At 46.5% G+C, this 17,429-nt stretch overlaps 1 protein-coding gene across 1 annotated transcript in view; it reads left to right on the forward strand.

Moving 5' to 3' along the window:
- Positions 1–17,429, forward strand: part of ARMH4 (armadillo like helical domain containing 4) — a 72,942-nt gene that overhangs the window by 16,282 nt on the left and 39,231 nt on the right. Inside the window, exons 5-7 of the mRNA XM_084842039.1 lie at positions 6,183–6,204; positions 6,977–7,201; positions 11,827–12,039. Of these exons, the coding sequence (XP_084698165.1) occupies positions 6,183–6,204; positions 6,977–7,201; positions 11,827–12,039 (460 nt within the window). The remainder of the gene's footprint in view (positions 1–6,182; positions 6,205–6,976; positions 7,202–11,826; positions 12,040–17,429) is intronic.

Consider the following 17,429-nt stretch of genomic DNA (forward strand, 5'->3'; position numbering starts at 1 on the left):
CTGATACCAGGCTCGGTGGACCAGTTCAATGTCAGGCAGCTCCTTATCGTTATACCCAGCCAAACCCATTGCTTGCAACAACAGAGACACCCTCCTTTCCCTTCTGCTGTTCCTGTGCTATAAGGACATAAGAAGAGCCCTGATTCTGTGGCAGACTGAGCGTCCATCCAGTCCAGAATCCTGTTCCCACAGTGGCCAACCAGCTGCCCGTAGGAAACCCACAAGTAGCACATGAGTGCGGTAGCACCCTCCTGGCCATGATCCCCAGCAACTGGCATACATAGGCATATTGCCTCTGATCCTGGAGGTAGCACATAAGCCATGAGGACCAGTAGCCATTGACAGCCTTCTGTTCTTTGAATTTGTCCTATCCCCTTTTAAAGCCATCCCTAATTGGTAACCCATCACTACATCTTGAGGCAGCGAATTCCACAGTTTGACTCTGCCCTGTGTGAAGAGGTCCTTCCTTTTATCTGTCCGGAGTCTCCCACCACTCAGCTTCATGGGATGGCTCCGTTGGGTTCTAGTATTATGAGAGAGGGAGAAAAATGTCTCCCTATCCACATTCTCCACACCAGGCATAATGTTGTACACCTCTGTCATATCTCCCCTCACTCACCTTTTTCCTAACCTAAACAGTCCCAGACCTTTCCTCCTAGGGGAGTAAATCCCACCCCTCGATCATTTTAGTTGGCCTTTTTGGCACCTTTTCCAACGCGACAATATCCTTTTTTAGGTGCAGTGAGAGAGCTCTACACAGTATTTGAAGCATGGGTGCGCAATAGATTTGTATAAGGTAGGGGAGGGCAACCTCCATTCTGTGGGCTTTATCTGGCCCAAGTTGAGCCCCAGTCCGGCCCGCAGGGGGTTGAGCACTGTCCCCCCGACCAATCTGGTCTCCTGACCAAAAGAGGTCTGCCCCCACCCCCCGGGACTGTGAGCTCCATTCAGTGCTGGTGCTCAAAACAAATTCCTGAGAGTGTAGCTCTTTACATTTAAGTAATTGATTAAATTTAAATTAATTTAAATTCCTGCACGTGTAATTCCTGCACGTGTAACTCTTTAAATTCCTGCATGTGTAACTCTTTAATTTTAAGTGTATGTCTTAGATTCACCAGTCTCTGGCTGGTGAATCTCAGGGGTTCTAGGAAACACAAAGTAGTACCCAGAAGCCTGAATTCTGCCCACCCCTATCTAACAGTGCAATCCTATACCAGCCTGCTTGGAAATAAGCCCCATTGAACGTGGTGGGGCTTATTTCTATGTAGACATGTGTAGAATTGCAGTGTCGTGTTCATGAGCATGCATTTGCCTACCTGTCCACTAGAGAGATGTATCTACCCATCCACTCAGATTCTTAACATTCAGGGGGCAATCCTGTGCATGTTTAGACACAGAGAAAAAATCCTACAACTCCTAGCGTGCCATGGGGAATGCTGGGAGTTGTAGGACTTTTTTCTGTCTAAACATGCATAGGATTGCACCCTTACAGACCCTGTCTGGCTGGGGGGCAGGGTGAGGTGGGATGCTGAACGCTGAAACATGACAACAGTCATAAATCACTCTAATAAAATTTTAGCGAGCATTCTCAAATGTGGAAATAAGGACAACACTGGGACATAGAATGGCAAATCGAGAACATTACAGCAGATAAAAGGCTTACTGCACCTTAAAGGCAAACAAATTTATTCTGGCATAAGTTCTCGTGGATGGTATCCACTTCATCAGGTGTATGAAGTGTTAATTGGCAGGTACTTTTTGCATTTCAGCTCCTTCTGACAGCAGAGTTTACATCCTCCCTCCCCCGCTCCCAGAATGTCTGCATAAATCAGCCTTTTGAGGTTAACATCACACATCTGCTGAAGTGGACAAATGTGCATGAAACCTTATGCCAGAATAAATTTGTTCATCTTTTAAACTGCCACACGCCTCTGTGTTTTTGCTGCAACAGACTAACACGGCTACCCCTCTGGAAACTGGAGCAAATAGTAATGCGTATATTTCAATTTCCCCTATGTTTCAGTCCCCCCCCCCCAAAAAAAAAGTGTCCAGGGGGCAGGGAGAGCCATTTCCCATGCCTTAAAACATTCCGGGAGTTTTACATCTCCAGCTGGGTACCACAGAGGCTGCCGTGACAGCATGGGAAGAGGAGAAACGTTTGACCTTCAGGATCGGCATTCTGGAGAAATGACTGCTGCTGTTGTGGGGATTCTGCAGGCAGCTCATTCTACTGCAGCTTGGCTCCAGTGTGGTGGAGAGGGGTGGTTTGTTTTGGCTGTTTCTGTGCCCCTGCAGGTCCTGGCAACATCCGCTTTGAGAAAAGTAGATGCAAGTAAATGAATTGTTAGAAGTATCGTGCCAGGAGGGTCACCTGAGCCATGCTGGTCCTCGAGGAGCAGTTGAGATAGAAATCCCCACAATTTGCTCTGCTCTTGCTCTTTGGAGAAGAGGCGGAACAATCAATGGGGATCATGTGGCGTGAGGATATCGGAGCATAAGATACACAGACCCATGAAGGGAAACAGATTGGTGCATTCTAAAACTGTTCTTCCATGGTGGAGGGCTGCAGAGATGGGGATCTCTTGTCAGTGTTTACTGCAAGAGCTAAGACAAATAAGGGCCAAAACAGACATTGCTTTAAATGTGTGTCTAGCAGCTATGTCTCCCCACCACCACTTTGTCCTTACAGTAGATGCAGGGCCCCCTATCTGGATTGGGCCCCGAGCATGGGGGGCTTTTATGATCTGGATTGGGGGGACTGCACCTACTCTAGAGTAAAAATGAAAAGACATACCTGATAAACAGACAAAGGGAAAAATCCAAGTCCCTGACCAAAGAATCAAAGAAAATTCTTGTTTCCTCTCTCTCTCTTTATAAATGTATTAATGACTGTGAGAGGGCCTTATTTATTTCAGTTTGATTTAGCAAGTCTCCCCCCCACCTCCCCCTTATCTTTAGTAATAATCTCACACACCTGGAGGTCTGTCCACCTTCTCCTTAACCTCTTTGGTGGCACAGACAACTGAGGTATTCTGAGACAGCTGAGAGGAAAGAGGAGAGAACATCCTGGCCGATGTTGCAGAGAGAGCCACCCCCCCCCCCTTGTATAAAGGCTCATTCTCCTTAGGAATTATATCACTGCTTTATCCTGTTATAGAGAGCTATAAGTGCCTTTGTGGCAGCACGTTCAGCTTAGACCTATTTGCATGCCTAGCAACCTACACACCTCACATTAAGGGAAGTGGAGGAGATTTGATTATTTATTTATTTGAAATATTTATATACTGCTTGGTATATAAAAGATTTTGGAGCCATGAACAACAAGGAAAAAGTATAAAACACCAAGTTAAAAGAGTTAAAACATTTTTTAAAAAGACAAAACCCAGTAAGGTGGAATTTAATAAATCTCGGCTGGTCACGCGAGGAAGGCTGGTCACGCCTCTCAAAATAATGTCTTCAGGAGGCACTGGAAGGAACACAATGTTGGCACCTGCCTGACCTCTAAAGGCAGGGAATTCCACAGGAAGAGGGCCACCACACTGAAGGCTCTTTTCCTGGGGGACTCCAACCGGGCCATGGGTCCATGTGGAACCACCAGGAACATGCCCAGTGACTGGGCCGGGTGGTAAGGGAGAAGGCATGCTCTCAGGTATCCTGGTCCCAAGTTGTTTAAGGCTTTGTACAGTAGTACCAAAACCTTAAACCTGGCCCGGTAGCGAACAGGCAGCCAGTGCAGTTCCCTCAGCAAAGGAGTTGCATGCTGGAAAGGGGCAGCTCCTGACAAGGGCTGAGCTGCTGCGTTCTGCACTAGCTCCAGCTTCTGGACTAGCCTTAAGGGCAGACCCACATGGAGCGGGGCTCTATGCATTGCAGTAATCCAGTCTTGAGGATACTAATGCCTGTACCACCATGGTCAAGCTATCCCTGTCCAGGAGAGGCCATAGCTGGCAAACCAGCCAAAGCTGGTAAAAGGCACTCCAAGCTGCCATGGCCACTTGGGCCTCCAGCGACAATGATGGGTCTAGGAGTACCCCCAGACCATGGACCTGATCTTTCAGAGGGAGTACAGCGCCATCCAGAACAGGCTGGATGTTGCCCCCCAACAGGTATTGCGGCTTCTGCACCGCCCTAGTGGTAAGGAAACAATGCTACCACGTAAAGCACAGCTCTGACCTAAACCACTCGTAAACCACAAAACAAAATAGGTTTTAGGAAAATTCTATATACAAAAATATTTCAAATCTATAACACATTTTAATATAATATTTTATACAGAGTTTCAACAACAGATTAGCATTCCTATAGTTTTTCATACATACATAGCTTCATGCTCTGATGCCAAACGGTTTTTCACCTTGCTAGTCTTCATCAGTGGGAAAAATATGTGAACACTAATTGCAGCCTTTATTGCAACTAATATTTCATAATACTAAATTTCCTACCTAGAACCTATAGAAAACTACAGAGATTTAGAAATGTCTGGGGTGTTGTTCCTTTCTCAGTCAAATAACTGTAAGTCCATCAAAAATCTCTTTACCAGTAAATATTTAACTATGCAGATTCTATGCTTCTCATCATGTGCTTGATATCTAGGTACAATAAAAAGGGGAACAAGAACATTTCCTGAAACATGTACAAAGATAAAACAGCTTAATATAAATTTACACATAACTATACCACATTAAAAAAAAACAACCCTAATGGCCTAGAGAGCATCTCACCAGCTAATTTTTTTTAAGCACTCTTAGCAAGGATGATAAGTTCCCTCTGTCTACAGTAACCATTTACCATGCCATAGAAACGGAGCAGTTTTTCAAAAAGTTCTCTGGTACCGCAGCCAGCTCCCACATAAAGCTTGGATGCTGTGTGTAGCCATTAGTTATTGTAAACTGGTTACTTTATATAGGCCCTAATCAGAACTCAGTACAGGTGTGCTATCGGCTTGGCCTGGAAAGAATGTCCATAATTATGTAATGCTGGATGAGTTGCTGCTGAAGTCAAGAAGCCAAAAAAGAGTTCTTAAAGCCACATGTGTCCCATAAAGGGTATAGAAAGAGCTGCTGCTTAAAAACATAGCTCAATTTTAATAATTCTAAAACTTATATAAAAACATCATTCTCAGAAATACAACATCAGGGAAAGAGAATAAAACAGTGGCAAGTGCAATATAAAACACTTTAGAAAGCCAGCGTAGAAGTTGCAGATACGACATCCAATTACATTCTTCATTTAGTCCGTAGGGCAACATAGTCTTTAGGGTACAGATCCAGAATATTTCCCTCCTTCTCTGTTGATGGTGTAACCTGGTCCCACATCCTTGAATCCTTTAAATAATCCAAAACTTCAGGTCCTTTTCATCAGGCCCCATGTCCGTGAAATGCTTCACCATAGGGGTCTGACGTCTTCTTGAGAGGATGCAGCTCTGTGTTCACATTTCCTGGCAGCTCTGGTGGTCGCGGCCCACATCTATCGGATTTCATGGACCTTCGACAGCATAAATAACTCCTTTGGTTTGGGGGAGGGGCCATAGCTCAGTGTGATGGAGCCCCTGCTTTGCATGCCGAAGGTCCCAGGTTTGATCCCCAGCTTCTCCAGGCAGGGCAAGGAAAGAGTCCTGCCTGAAACTCTCAAGAGCTGCTGCCAGTCAGTGTTGACAATACTGGGCTAGATGGACCAATGATCTGACTCAGTGTAAGGCTGCTTCCTATGTTCCAATGTCCCTGTGTCCTGAGATTGGAACCAGATTGTTCGTGGAGGGGCCATAGCTTAGTGGAGGGGCCATAGCTCGGTGTGATAGAGCACATGCTTTGTGAGGGCTGCAGCATTTCATTGATCTCATTAGCTGATTCAAAACCATTGTGATCCATCACTAAAAAGGAAAGGTTCCTCCTGTGCAAGCACTGAGTCATTGCTGACCCCTAGAGGGATGCCGCTTTCGCTGGCGTTTTCATGGCAGACTGTAGCGGGGTGGTTTGCCATTGCCTTCCCCAGTCGTGACTACCTTTCCCCCAGCAAGCTGGGTACTCATTTTAGGTACCTCTAATTGATCAGGCAGCAGGTTCATAAAGCAGAGGGCAAAGGCAGTCAGCTGGGCAAGTCCCCTGTGCCCTGATCTAAATAGTGGAGGCTGGTGGCTCCAATGTCAGTGGGTGTGGATGTGAATCTGCTCCAGGTTTTGTCAGAACCCTAAAGGAGCTATCCAGGGTGCAAATGCATCCTTCTCTAAACCATGGTTTTCTGTTATGCGCAACTGGGCCTGTATTTTTGGCTGGAAAAAAGCAGTGGCTGTGTGCCCAAGTCCTTTTTGCAGATAATGTGTTTTTGCACCTGTCCTCCCAAGCCTATATTTCAAACCATAATACTCAATCTTCTCTGTGCAGGACATGATGTGGTTTTGAGCCAATTCCAGATTGTAACACATATCGGTGTCTTCCACATTGCTCCTTTTCAATGGGGAACATGATACAGCTTTAAGCTAACAACAAATATTTGCATTTTCAAAGTGCCAGCATGCATCCAGTTGCCAATTTTAAAAAGACCTCTTTCAAAACACAGAAAACAGCTGGATCTGCATGGAGATGCAAACTAGTGTATGAGGTCCACCAATATGAGGCATGTGTAGAAGAAAGTAGGCATTTCCTAGGAAACAAAAGGGACAGATTTTGCACAACCCTACTTCACATCTCCCGTGATATGTGCTAATAAATATAAGGGTTGAATCAGCTTTGCAAATAGCCAATTCTCACCCTTGTTGTCTTCAGCTTTAGAAATCCTCCACTATTAGTCACACAGCTGGGATTTTGCTGCGTGTAACCTAGTTTGCTCTGAGATCTTCCTACCTGCGTTTTTCACCTGATGAAGAGTTCTGTGAAATGTGGAAGCTTGCACCACCCGTAAATGTGCCCCATAACGGATATTTTACCTTCTTTTGTATTCCCAGCCCCAGAACCAGGCATTTCTCAAAGGCCAGCCACAGCCTTCCATGAGACTGGTGTTGTGCTACCAGCTGTGACACCAGGAGACTTCACTCACCAGCAGGCTACAGGACAAGAGAGGGTGATGGAGGAAGAAAGAGAGTTGGCAACCCAAATACCAACAGTTTCCAGCATGTCCCAGTTGCTGAGGAAGTCTGAAAACTCTGAGATTACTGTGCCCCCCCTTGCCGCCTATTTGCCTGTTGTTAAAACACTGGATGTGGAAGGTTGGTTGTTAGTTGGTTTGGGGTTGGGTTTTCTTTTCTATTTTTCTTTATTCATTTATGGGCCAGAACTGTGCGGTAGGGCGGCGGCTTTGCATGCAGGAGTCAGGTTTAATCCCCGGCATCTCCAGTTCAGAGATCAGGTGTCAGGTGAGGGCAACGATCCTTCTCTGAGACTCTTGACAAGGACTGCCAGAAAGAGTCGCCCAGACTGCGCTAGATGAATCAATAGTCTGGCCTGTGTTGCAGAATTTTACCCTTCTGCTGGGCTTGGCCAGAGAACAGACACTGACTTTTTGTTTGAGCAGATGGTTATTACCAGAACTCCTAGGTGTGTTGCAGTCAAGAGTTGCCAACGTGGCCCCTCAGGACTGGACCCAGAACAATAGGCGACTTTGGTATTTATACAAACACATAAGCAAAGCACATGACGTCAGCTTTGTTCAGTATTCGCTGCAGTGCTGAGTCAAGGGGCTACAAACTTCCTCCAAAGTAAGTTTTCCGGTTTCCAGAGACGAGGGCCCTGCTAGGCATTGTGACTCATGGGCAGTAAGTTAATCAGCCACCGTCCTCTAGCACTAACACAATCACTACGTCCTACATGACTCTTGCCACCTCAGCAACACATTCCCATGCTAACAATGCAAGTGGTATTTTTCCACTTCACCTGGTATAGAGCAATGTCATGTTAGGGCACAATCCTAGGCGTGTTTAGACAGAAAAAAGTCCTACAGCTCCCAGCATGCCCCAGCCAGCCATGGCTGGCTAAGGTATGCTGGGAGTTGTAGGACTTTTTTCTGTCTAAATAAGCCTAGGATTGCACCCTCAGCCACCCAGAAAGAGATGCATAACGCCTACTCCCAGATCAAGCTGCCCAAATATTAAGACTTTCTATTGACCCCCCAACCTTTTTAGGACCCCCCTCCTCTTCTCTTTCAAGCAGGGGGTGACCAGGCTGTTGTCTTCCAGGCTCCAGGCAAACTCTCTGGTCCCCAGGCCTTTCAACTCCCCCTTCTATATCCTTTAAAATGGGTGCAGGACCTCAGCTCCCGGGTCCCAATCTGACCCTCCAGGGTTCCTCGATAGCCCCACCCCTTTCCCCAGCCCCACCCTCTTTCCCAGCCCCACCCCTTTTCCTGGCCCCACCTCTTTCCTGACCCCACCCCTTTCCTCGGCCCCACCTTCTTTCCTGGGACCCATCCCTTTCCCTGCCCCTCCCCTTTCCCCAGCCCCTCCCTCTTTCCCACCTCCACCCTTTCCCTGGCCCCACCCCCTCTGCCTCAACCACTTAACCATTGGCTGGTTTCCTGGCTTTTGTGCAGTTTTTTCCCCATCCAAAAAGGGTGCCTGCCTCTCCTAAATTACTGGGACTAAGAGCTTTACGCTAAAATATACTGGCATTTTGGCCCCTGTTGACTTCGGCTGTGCCCACCACCGGAATGTAGCCCCCCAAAGCATTTCCAAAATGGGCTGAAAGCGGCTCTGCACCCCAGTTTTAAACAGTGGAAGCTGTGATCCTGTAGCTCCACTATTTTTCAAGTGTTTTAATGCTCCTTGTATTTTCATTTCTTTGTTGTTGTTTTGGAAGTTTGTTGTACTTAATTTGCATTGTAAACTGCCCTGGGATGTATATTACGAAAGGCGATCTATCTATCTATCTATCTATCTATCTATCTATCTATCTATCTATCTATCTAATCAATCACTCAATCAGTCAGTGATGCTAATAAGTGTCGGATTGCTTGAGGATGTTGTTCAATCTGCATTTCAAAGCAATCTGACCAGATTAGTCCAGGAAGTATGAATCCGAATGCAGCTATCCTTCAGACTTCACACTTCTCTGAATTTTGCAGTGCTCCAAAAATGTACCACAATGCATCTTTTTAAAAAGTGTATTTTAGTATAAAATACATTTACGGAGCCCTCCGTCTAAAGATCAGCAATCCTGTGCTCTTAGAAATGCACACTTTGAAAGAAAATGCATTTAGAAATGTGTTTTGTGTGAAGATATGTTCAAGCATGCTATTCACATACATATTTTCATGCAGATTTAACCACCACCACCACACCGAATGCAGAAATGGGACATGAAAGTGACATGGGCTGGAAACAGACTGATCCGTCCTTCCTTAATAGAGTGGGACATAATGTTTAACAATTAAATAAATAGGACCTGGGTCTTTATGCATGCAGGAAACACTTAACATTTTAACTGCAGTGGCATGGAATGAATCCAGAATTCCTTCTCTAATGCATTAACTAGTGTGCTATTATAGGGCACCCTTCCTCAACCTGGTGCCCTCCAGATATGTTGGATTACAACTCCCATTATCCCCCAACCCAGTGGAGGCTGGTGGCTCCGATGTCAGTGGGGCAGTGTATCTGCTCCGGGTTTCAGTCAGAGCCAGTCAGAACTCTAAAGGCACTATCCAAGGTACTTTGCATAGCTTTGCACCTTGGAGAGCTCCTTTAGAGTTCTGACTGGCTCTGACTGAAACCCGGAGTGGATTCACCACCTACACTGGCTAGGAGGTGTAGTCCAACACATCAAGAGGGCCCCAGCTTGGGGAAGGCTGTTATAGGGCAACTGCATACTTTGGGACCTGGTAAAGGCTGTTACCCTGGGGAAGGGGGGGATTTTAATTTGCAAGCCCTGGATAAACTGTGTGTGTAAGTGCCTTGAATGTCTAATTTGTGCTGTTCCCAGGGACGCAGTCTGAGCTACACCAAGGGTCATTTGCTATCAAATTACCACCAGATTCCCTATACAATTAGTTTGCTCCTAGCAAGCTTAATTATAAATGCATCCCCTTTAATACTTCAGCAGTGTGGTAGGAGAGACGCTCTTCTTGGCTCGAGATTTTGTGTTTCCAAAGAGTTCTGATTCTGCACCAGATGAATGAGTAGCGCTGCAAAAGGGGTTTTGTAGAGCTGGAAAATGTGCAGAAAAGGGCAACTGAAATTATTAAGGGACTGGAGAAACTCCCCTGTAAGAAAAGGTTGGAACGCCGGGGTTTGTTCCGCTTCGAAAAAAGGCGAGTGAGGGGAGAAATGATAGAGGTGTACAAAACTGTGCCTGGTGTGGAGAAAGTGGTTAGGGAGTTATTTTCCTCCCTCTCTAATCATGCTTGAACCTGGGGTCATCCAATGAAGCTGACTGGTGGGAGATTCAGGAAGGAAGGACGTCTTCACAAGGTGCAGAGTTAAATGATGGAATTTGCTACCACAAATGTAGTGATGGCTGCCAACATGGATGGCTTTAAAAGGGGATTACACAAATTCCTGGAGGAGGAGGCTATCAATGGCTACAACCTTTGATGGCTCTGTGCTACCTCCAGTATCAGAGGCAGTCTGCCAATGTACACCAGTTTCTGGGGAACATGGGTGGGAGGGTGCTGTTGCACTCATGTCCTGCTTGTGGGTTTCCTGTCGGCACCTGGTTGGCCACTGTGAGAAAGAGTGACCCAGTTTGCATGATCAAAACAAGCCAGCGTATGCTGGGTGCTATTATCTTAATCACCCACCCTAGTGTGGGTTGTTGTGTCACGCAAACCCAGGCAGCATGGCTTGTTTGAGGGGAAAACAACTCTCAAATAACCGTACAACAAGCCATGTCTTATTTGAGGGTTGTTTCATCTGGGTTTGCGCAACACGACAACCCGCGGATAGCCAGGCATCCATGGGTGCTATGCAAACATGCTAAATTAAACCCTGGTGGGCTGTCATGTCATGTGAACTGGCCCAGAATGACCCAGTTCATACAATCAAATAACCCATGCTTAACGAAGCATGGATTGTTTGTGAGCATGCACACGAGAGAGAGCATGCTGGCTTCTGCCCACTCGCCTGCTCCCACTTTGCTAAACAACCCAGGAATGCCCCATTCCTGGGTTGTTTGCTGTGACATCTGAACCTGGAACTGCAGCCTACAGATTTCTCTTTGGCAACAACAGAGAGAAGGGCCTTCTCTGCAGTGGCACCTTCCCCCGTGGAATGATTTCCCCTTTGAAGTACATCAGGCCTCAATGCTGGCATATTTTAGGTGTTTATTGAAAACAGATCTGTTTGCTTTGGCTTTCCCCCAGCCATAAGCTATCTTTGTGATACTGTTGTGTGTGTACATGTGTGTGGTCTTTTGTGTTCATTTGCCTTGCTTTCGTTTGTATTCTTTTGTCAACTGTTTGGGATGTGTTTCAAATGAGAAGCAGTCTGTAAATACTGTTAATAACGATCTGAACTGGCATGACATAGGCTCCTATGACCCCAGTCTCGTCCAACAGGCCTACTTCTTATTCCTTAGCTATGTCTTAGCTGCTGGGGATGTACAGTGTGTGTGTGTGTGTGTGGGGGGGGGGTTGCCCTTCCTGCAGATTTCCCATAGGCACCTGGTTGGCTGCTGCATGAAACAGGATACTCTGAGCCAGCAAGGCAGATCTTACGGTCTTACGATTATGATGACGCCTTTGGGAGACTGTTTTCTTCCTAAACAGTAATGTGGAATGATCTCTCTGCCTTTACGTAGTCAAGGTTCCTTAATCGCTGCTTGCAATTAATGCTCTAGGGCTAGTTCTGTGACCCATGTGGGCTTCAGGCACACAGCGGTTTCCTGTCTTCTGTTCATCTTGCAGGGCCTGTCACTGCCCTGGGAAAGGAAGAAGGTGCTTCCATCACTGACACTCCCGCAACTCTGGCTGAACTAAGAATGCGTGCTGAAGAGATTCTTGGCACCACTGAAGCCATGACAGCTCCACCTTCCTTGGCGTCTTCCACAAGGAGAACCGTAGTTCCAGCTGCCCACCGGATTACCACGGCTGCAACCTATGAGCTGGACAGGCTGGAATCTGAAGGTACCTATATTTTGGGATCTAAAGCAAGGTGTGTTGACTCTCTCCAGTTAAGAGGCTGGGGTGTAAGAAGCTGGGTTTTTCACATCAGCATATGCCAGGCCAAAAATCATCCTATGATTAGGTCATGTTTTTCATGGATGATGTCCAGCAAAGTCTAGAACTGGGGCCCCCAACCCTTTTGGGACAGAGGGCATGTCTAGAATTTTGAGAAAGTGCTGTAGGTGCTCTCACAAAATGGCTGCTACAGGGAGCTTGCCCAGCCATAAAATGGCTGTCATGTTGGGCATGCCGGTCACAAAGCATTCATTTCCCAGAAGGCAAACTGGTGAGAATAAAAGAAAAGTAACTTGCCCAAGAATCTAAGTAAGGGCCAAGGATTTTGGACTAGTTCTCCACCTTGATCCAAGTGATCTGTGAGACAGGCCGTAACTCAGTCCTAGCGCATCTGCTTTTCGTGCAGAAAGTCCCAGGTCCAATTCCTGACATCTCCAGTTAAAAAGGAACTGGTAGCAAGTGAGACCAAATGAACATCAGAAGAGCTGTGCTGGATCAGACCCAGGGTCCATCTAGTCCAGCATTCTGTTCACACAGTGGCTGACCAGCTGCCCACAGGAAACCCACAAGCAGGGCATGAGCACAACAGCACCCTCCCGCCCATGTCCCCCAGCAACTGGTGTACATAGGCTCACTGCCTCTGACACTGGAGGGAACATATAGCCATCAGGACTAGTAGCCATCGATAACCTTATTTTCCATGAATTTGTCTAAGGGCATCTCTACACCAGCCTAAAATCCTGCATTTAAAATGGGGTTTTCTGCTTCCATTTTAAATGCAGGATCACAACGACTCCCTTTTTCACGTGCTTCCTTTCCCCCCACACCCTTCCCCCTCCTTCTCCCTGTATCTGAGTCTTCCATTCTCTTCCATTGATCTCGCTCCTCTTCTTGCCGCTTTTACTCTTTTCACGGAGGAAACTGAAGCGGAACACAACGGGGTAATTTGATAGCTCATTATCTGTGATCTATTTAAAAACGGAACAAAGGGCATTTAGTGCAGGAGGTGCCTTGAATGATCACAGCATCATGTAAAGAGCCCACAAACCTCCGTGAAGGAGCAATCTCAATCGCAGGATAAAAGCTCACTGTGAAGGAGCCCAGAGTGAGGGGACAGAGCTCTGGCCAGCATGGGCTGGCTGGGGAATGCTGGGAGTTGTAAGCATATTTTCTGTCTAAACATGCATAGGATTGTGTCTTAAGACAGCATAATATAGCACCTTTGGAGTTTTCAAAATGCTGCATGTATGTTGTATCAACAGTTTTTGCACCAGCCCTGTAAGGTAGACTAATATTGTTAACCCCCCTGCCCGCCCCAACCCTCCCGCAACCAGTATTGCTGATGACTGAGACAACAGCAGCATCCCTGAGGTCTAATCGTGAGTGCATGGCTGTGGTGACCTTTGAGTCAGGGGCATGCCAGCCAGACCTCTTTTAGCCAGTGAGCTAAGTCAGCTCTTGGCTTCATCATTTCGTAACAGCAGTGGTGTCTTTTGCTTTTCCAAAAAAATTAATGGAAGCTGCTACCTGCCTGAGCCCTTCTGGGAAAGATGGGCTCTAAATCAGGAGGGCCAGGGGGAGATACAAAGTTGCAGAGATGGCTTTCCTTGCTCATGAGAAAACTTGGACTTTGTTTCCCGCTTGTTCTTCCAATTAGCAGATGTTCTGCTGACTGGGCTGCACGTTTGTTCCTTTTATGTAATAAGCAGCATCCCATTTGGGCTGTTATGATTAATGTGCTAACGGGCTTCTGTGCAAGACTCATTCCTAGGACTGGCATCGCCCAGGCAGCTTCATTAAGACCTGCTGCAACTTCCAAGCTGGCAGGGTGAGGGTGAGGGTGGGGGTGGGGTGGGGGCTCTTTGCTGTTACTGCAGTTGTGCAAAGCCAGCCAGTATCTTGCGCCATTATTCCTTTGCTATGGTGGGGCAGGCAGTTGCTGTAGATCCAGGTCTTATAGGATCAAAGCACACCACTGGGGCATTTTGATGAACAGAGACGAGGACATCGTCTACCATTGTCCACAGACTTCCTTGTTCCCCTGAGCTTAGCTGCGATCCTCACAGTAGCTAGGGGAAAATGGATTTTCCCAGCGACTACATATAGTTGTGAGTTAACCTTGTTGTAATGCAAAGTATTTTGAAGTGGCTTGCTCTCAGATGGGTAATGAAGACTCATTCGCTTTACAAAAGACCTGTGCCTGGTGGAGATGAAGATGCCTAGAACAGGATCAGTGCCTCTGCCTGCAATTTTGGGACTGTCCTTGGGACTGTGGCTATTGGGGGCTTTCATGATGAGAGCCTGCACTTCAACATTTACTACTGCACCACTGGTCATAAGAACAACAGAAGAGCCCTGCTGGATCATCCCCAGGGTCCATCTAGTCCAGCATTCTGTTCACACAGTGGCCAACCAGCTGTTGACTGGGAACCCACAAGCAGGACATGAGTGCAACAGCACCCTCCCACCCACATTCCCCAGCAGCTGGTGTATATACTGCCTCTGATACTGGAGGTAGCACATAGCCATCAGGACTAGTAGCCACTGATAGCCCTTCGCCTCCAGAAATTTGTCCAATCCCCTGTTAAAGCCACCCAAAGTGGTGGCCATGCCATACTTCATGCCTGTCCAGCCTAGCTGAGGGTAGGTGGGTCTGGCCGGGGCTTAATCATGCTGCACTGAAATGAAAATGGCATGTCCAAGGCATGGTGTGGAGGGCGATGTACCTAAATGACCCCAACATACTGAAAACTCCCACTTAACAACAGAATAGTTATTTTAAGTTCATGCAGCAGTTAAGATGTGGAGATGTTTACCATTCAGAATTATTGTTTTCCTCATTCATTTATTCTACAAGATTTTGCATTGAAAGGAAAATGAGAGCCCATAGAAATTAACACAGGGGGAGCACCATTACATAGCCTAAATATGCACCCCTGGACCATAAACAATTAAAACAATTTTGTATTTTCTACATTAAATTGGCGTGGCATAATTGTCAAACACATCTCTCTGTCTCTCTCCCTCTCTCTCGTCTCTCGGTGGAAGCTTCCTGTATTACTGTATGCTTAAAAAAAACATACAGCCCTCTGGACTCATAAACCAAACAGCTATGAGGTCCTCCAGTTTTCCTTTTAAAATATGCCAGCTTTGACACACAAACTTTTCTTCCTCTTTGAAAGCAAATTAAATTTGGAGTGCGACATGTATAGGAAGAGAAGCAGTGGTTTGCAATTAGATGGCTATCTGAGCCCTAATTATGAACTGCTTAAAAAAAAATCTGCAGATTCACTATAGCACTATTAAAAATGGAAATTAATTCACAAGGAGGAACGTTTGGCTCAGCTATTTCTAATTATTTCCCCCGTCCTGGATTCTCAAGCTGTCCAGAAATTGTCAAGATCTAAGGATTGCAATCTAAAGAGTGATATCTTAATTATGTACAGTGCAATCCTGTATGTTTTCTCAGAAGTAAGTCCTGCTGAGTTTTGTGAAGGTTCCTTCCAGGTGTACGGGTATGAGAGTGCCGCCTACACTTCTGGGGTGGAGAACTAGCTTAAGCAGAGGAGGCTGGTGGCTGCGATGTCAGTGGGGCGGCGAATCTGCTCTGGGTTTCAGTCAGAACCTGTCAGAACTCCATTTTACTTTTTTTTTTTTATTGTCCAGCCCTAGTAGTTCTTATTGTCAATTGTTTTTAACTTGTTTATAAGCTGTTTTACATTTTTGAATGTTAACATTTTTAGATTATGTTTTATCATGCCGTGAAGAGCTTTTTGGCTATTGGGCAGCACAGAAATGCAATGCACGCATGCATGCATGGATGGATGGAGGTGCAGATCCAGGAATGGCCTCCCTTTCCTTGGCGGCGGTGCTGGGCAGCTGGGTTTGCCGCAGACCCCATTTACAAAAGAAAAATATAAATAAGAGAACAGCGAGTTTCATTTCTGCAGTTGCCAGATGGCTCAGCTGGAGACGCCGCCCGCCCTCTCAAGGTTGCACTCCTGCACATAGTTGTGTGGGCGCAATCCCACCGGATACACCGCCAGCACATATTTCCAGGTCAACGTGCACATAAGATTGGGCTGCCAAGAGCTCAGAGGGTAATACGCAGCACCTCCTATCCTGCTACTCTGCCATTTAGGGGTCCATAAATGTGGTCACCAGTGGTGACTATATCGTTGTGCCTGGTAACTGCTTGCTGCCTTGGTCCAAAGTGAGGGATTGGAAGGCTTTGGTCTCTGACCTCACGTTGGGCTTGGGATACACTTTGAACAGCTGCAACTGCTCAGATGTTTTGCTGCCACTGAGTACTTAGAACAGCCACCAATATGCATCTGGTGATGTTCTTAAGGACATAAGAAAGAGCCATGCTGGATTACGCCTTCTCATCTGGATCAGACCTCCTCGTCTCTGTTCATGCTTCACCACTTCAGCGAGCAACTTTTAACCATAAAAAAGCACTGTAAAATTAATAGCAATTAGTCAACAAAAACTGAAGTTGGCTGAAAAGTGCTATAAATATATTACACAAGTAACTCCATGGCAGAGGCCACGCCTAGGGGTGCTGGTGGGCATGGCTTCACTCAGATGGGGCAGGCACAATGTCTCCAACTCTGACACGTGCGTAAGGCTTTGTTGTACCAAATTACGGGCTCTTCGCAACCCGTGAGAAGCTGGGTCCATTTGCGCGCACGCATGTGTGTGTCTATTCGGGTTGTATCCACTGTTTGTTCTACTTGGAGTAGACCCACCGAAATTTTTATTTTTTGTGAACTGCCCAGAGAGCTTAAAATAAATAAATGAACGGGACTTACGTCAGAATAATGATAGATACAATATTTGATACGTTCTTTAATCCCATTAAAGCGGATTGTGAAATTTATTTATTTATTTATTGCATTGTCTCCTGCATTTATGTGGCTCCTCAGCTCTGCACTGACCAGAAAATAAATAAAAATCTCGTCTGCAACCTTCTTGAAGGCTCCACTGCCTCCTGGAGACCAATAGATGGCAGCGTTTCCTTCTGTTTCTCTTGCTGAGAAATGGGAACTGGCCTTGCAGCAGGCGAAAAATGCCTCCAAGAAAGGCAGGGCCATTCCATGTATTACGTTGCCACACAGTGTCCACCGACCTGGAGGACACTCCCAGGGCCCTTCTACACCAGGCTTTTACTCTGGGGCGGGTGCGAGTCGAGGTCCCTTGTGATAGATGATATAGTCACCACTTCGCAGCCATCCACAGTTTTCGCCCGGAAAATGCAGAGCTCCAAGGAATAGTTTTGCTGCGATGTTTTTCGTTTGCTACAGGTTTCCCCGGGCTTGTGAGCCATC

This window comes from Heloderma suspectum, chromosome 1 (assembly GCF_057233095.1).
Source record: "Heloderma suspectum isolate Gila_16-S chromosome 1, 16-S_ref, whole genome shotgun sequence".
In the NCBI taxonomy this organism is placed as follows: domain Eukaryota; kingdom Metazoa; phylum Chordata; class Lepidosauria; order Squamata; family Helodermatidae; genus Heloderma; species Heloderma suspectum.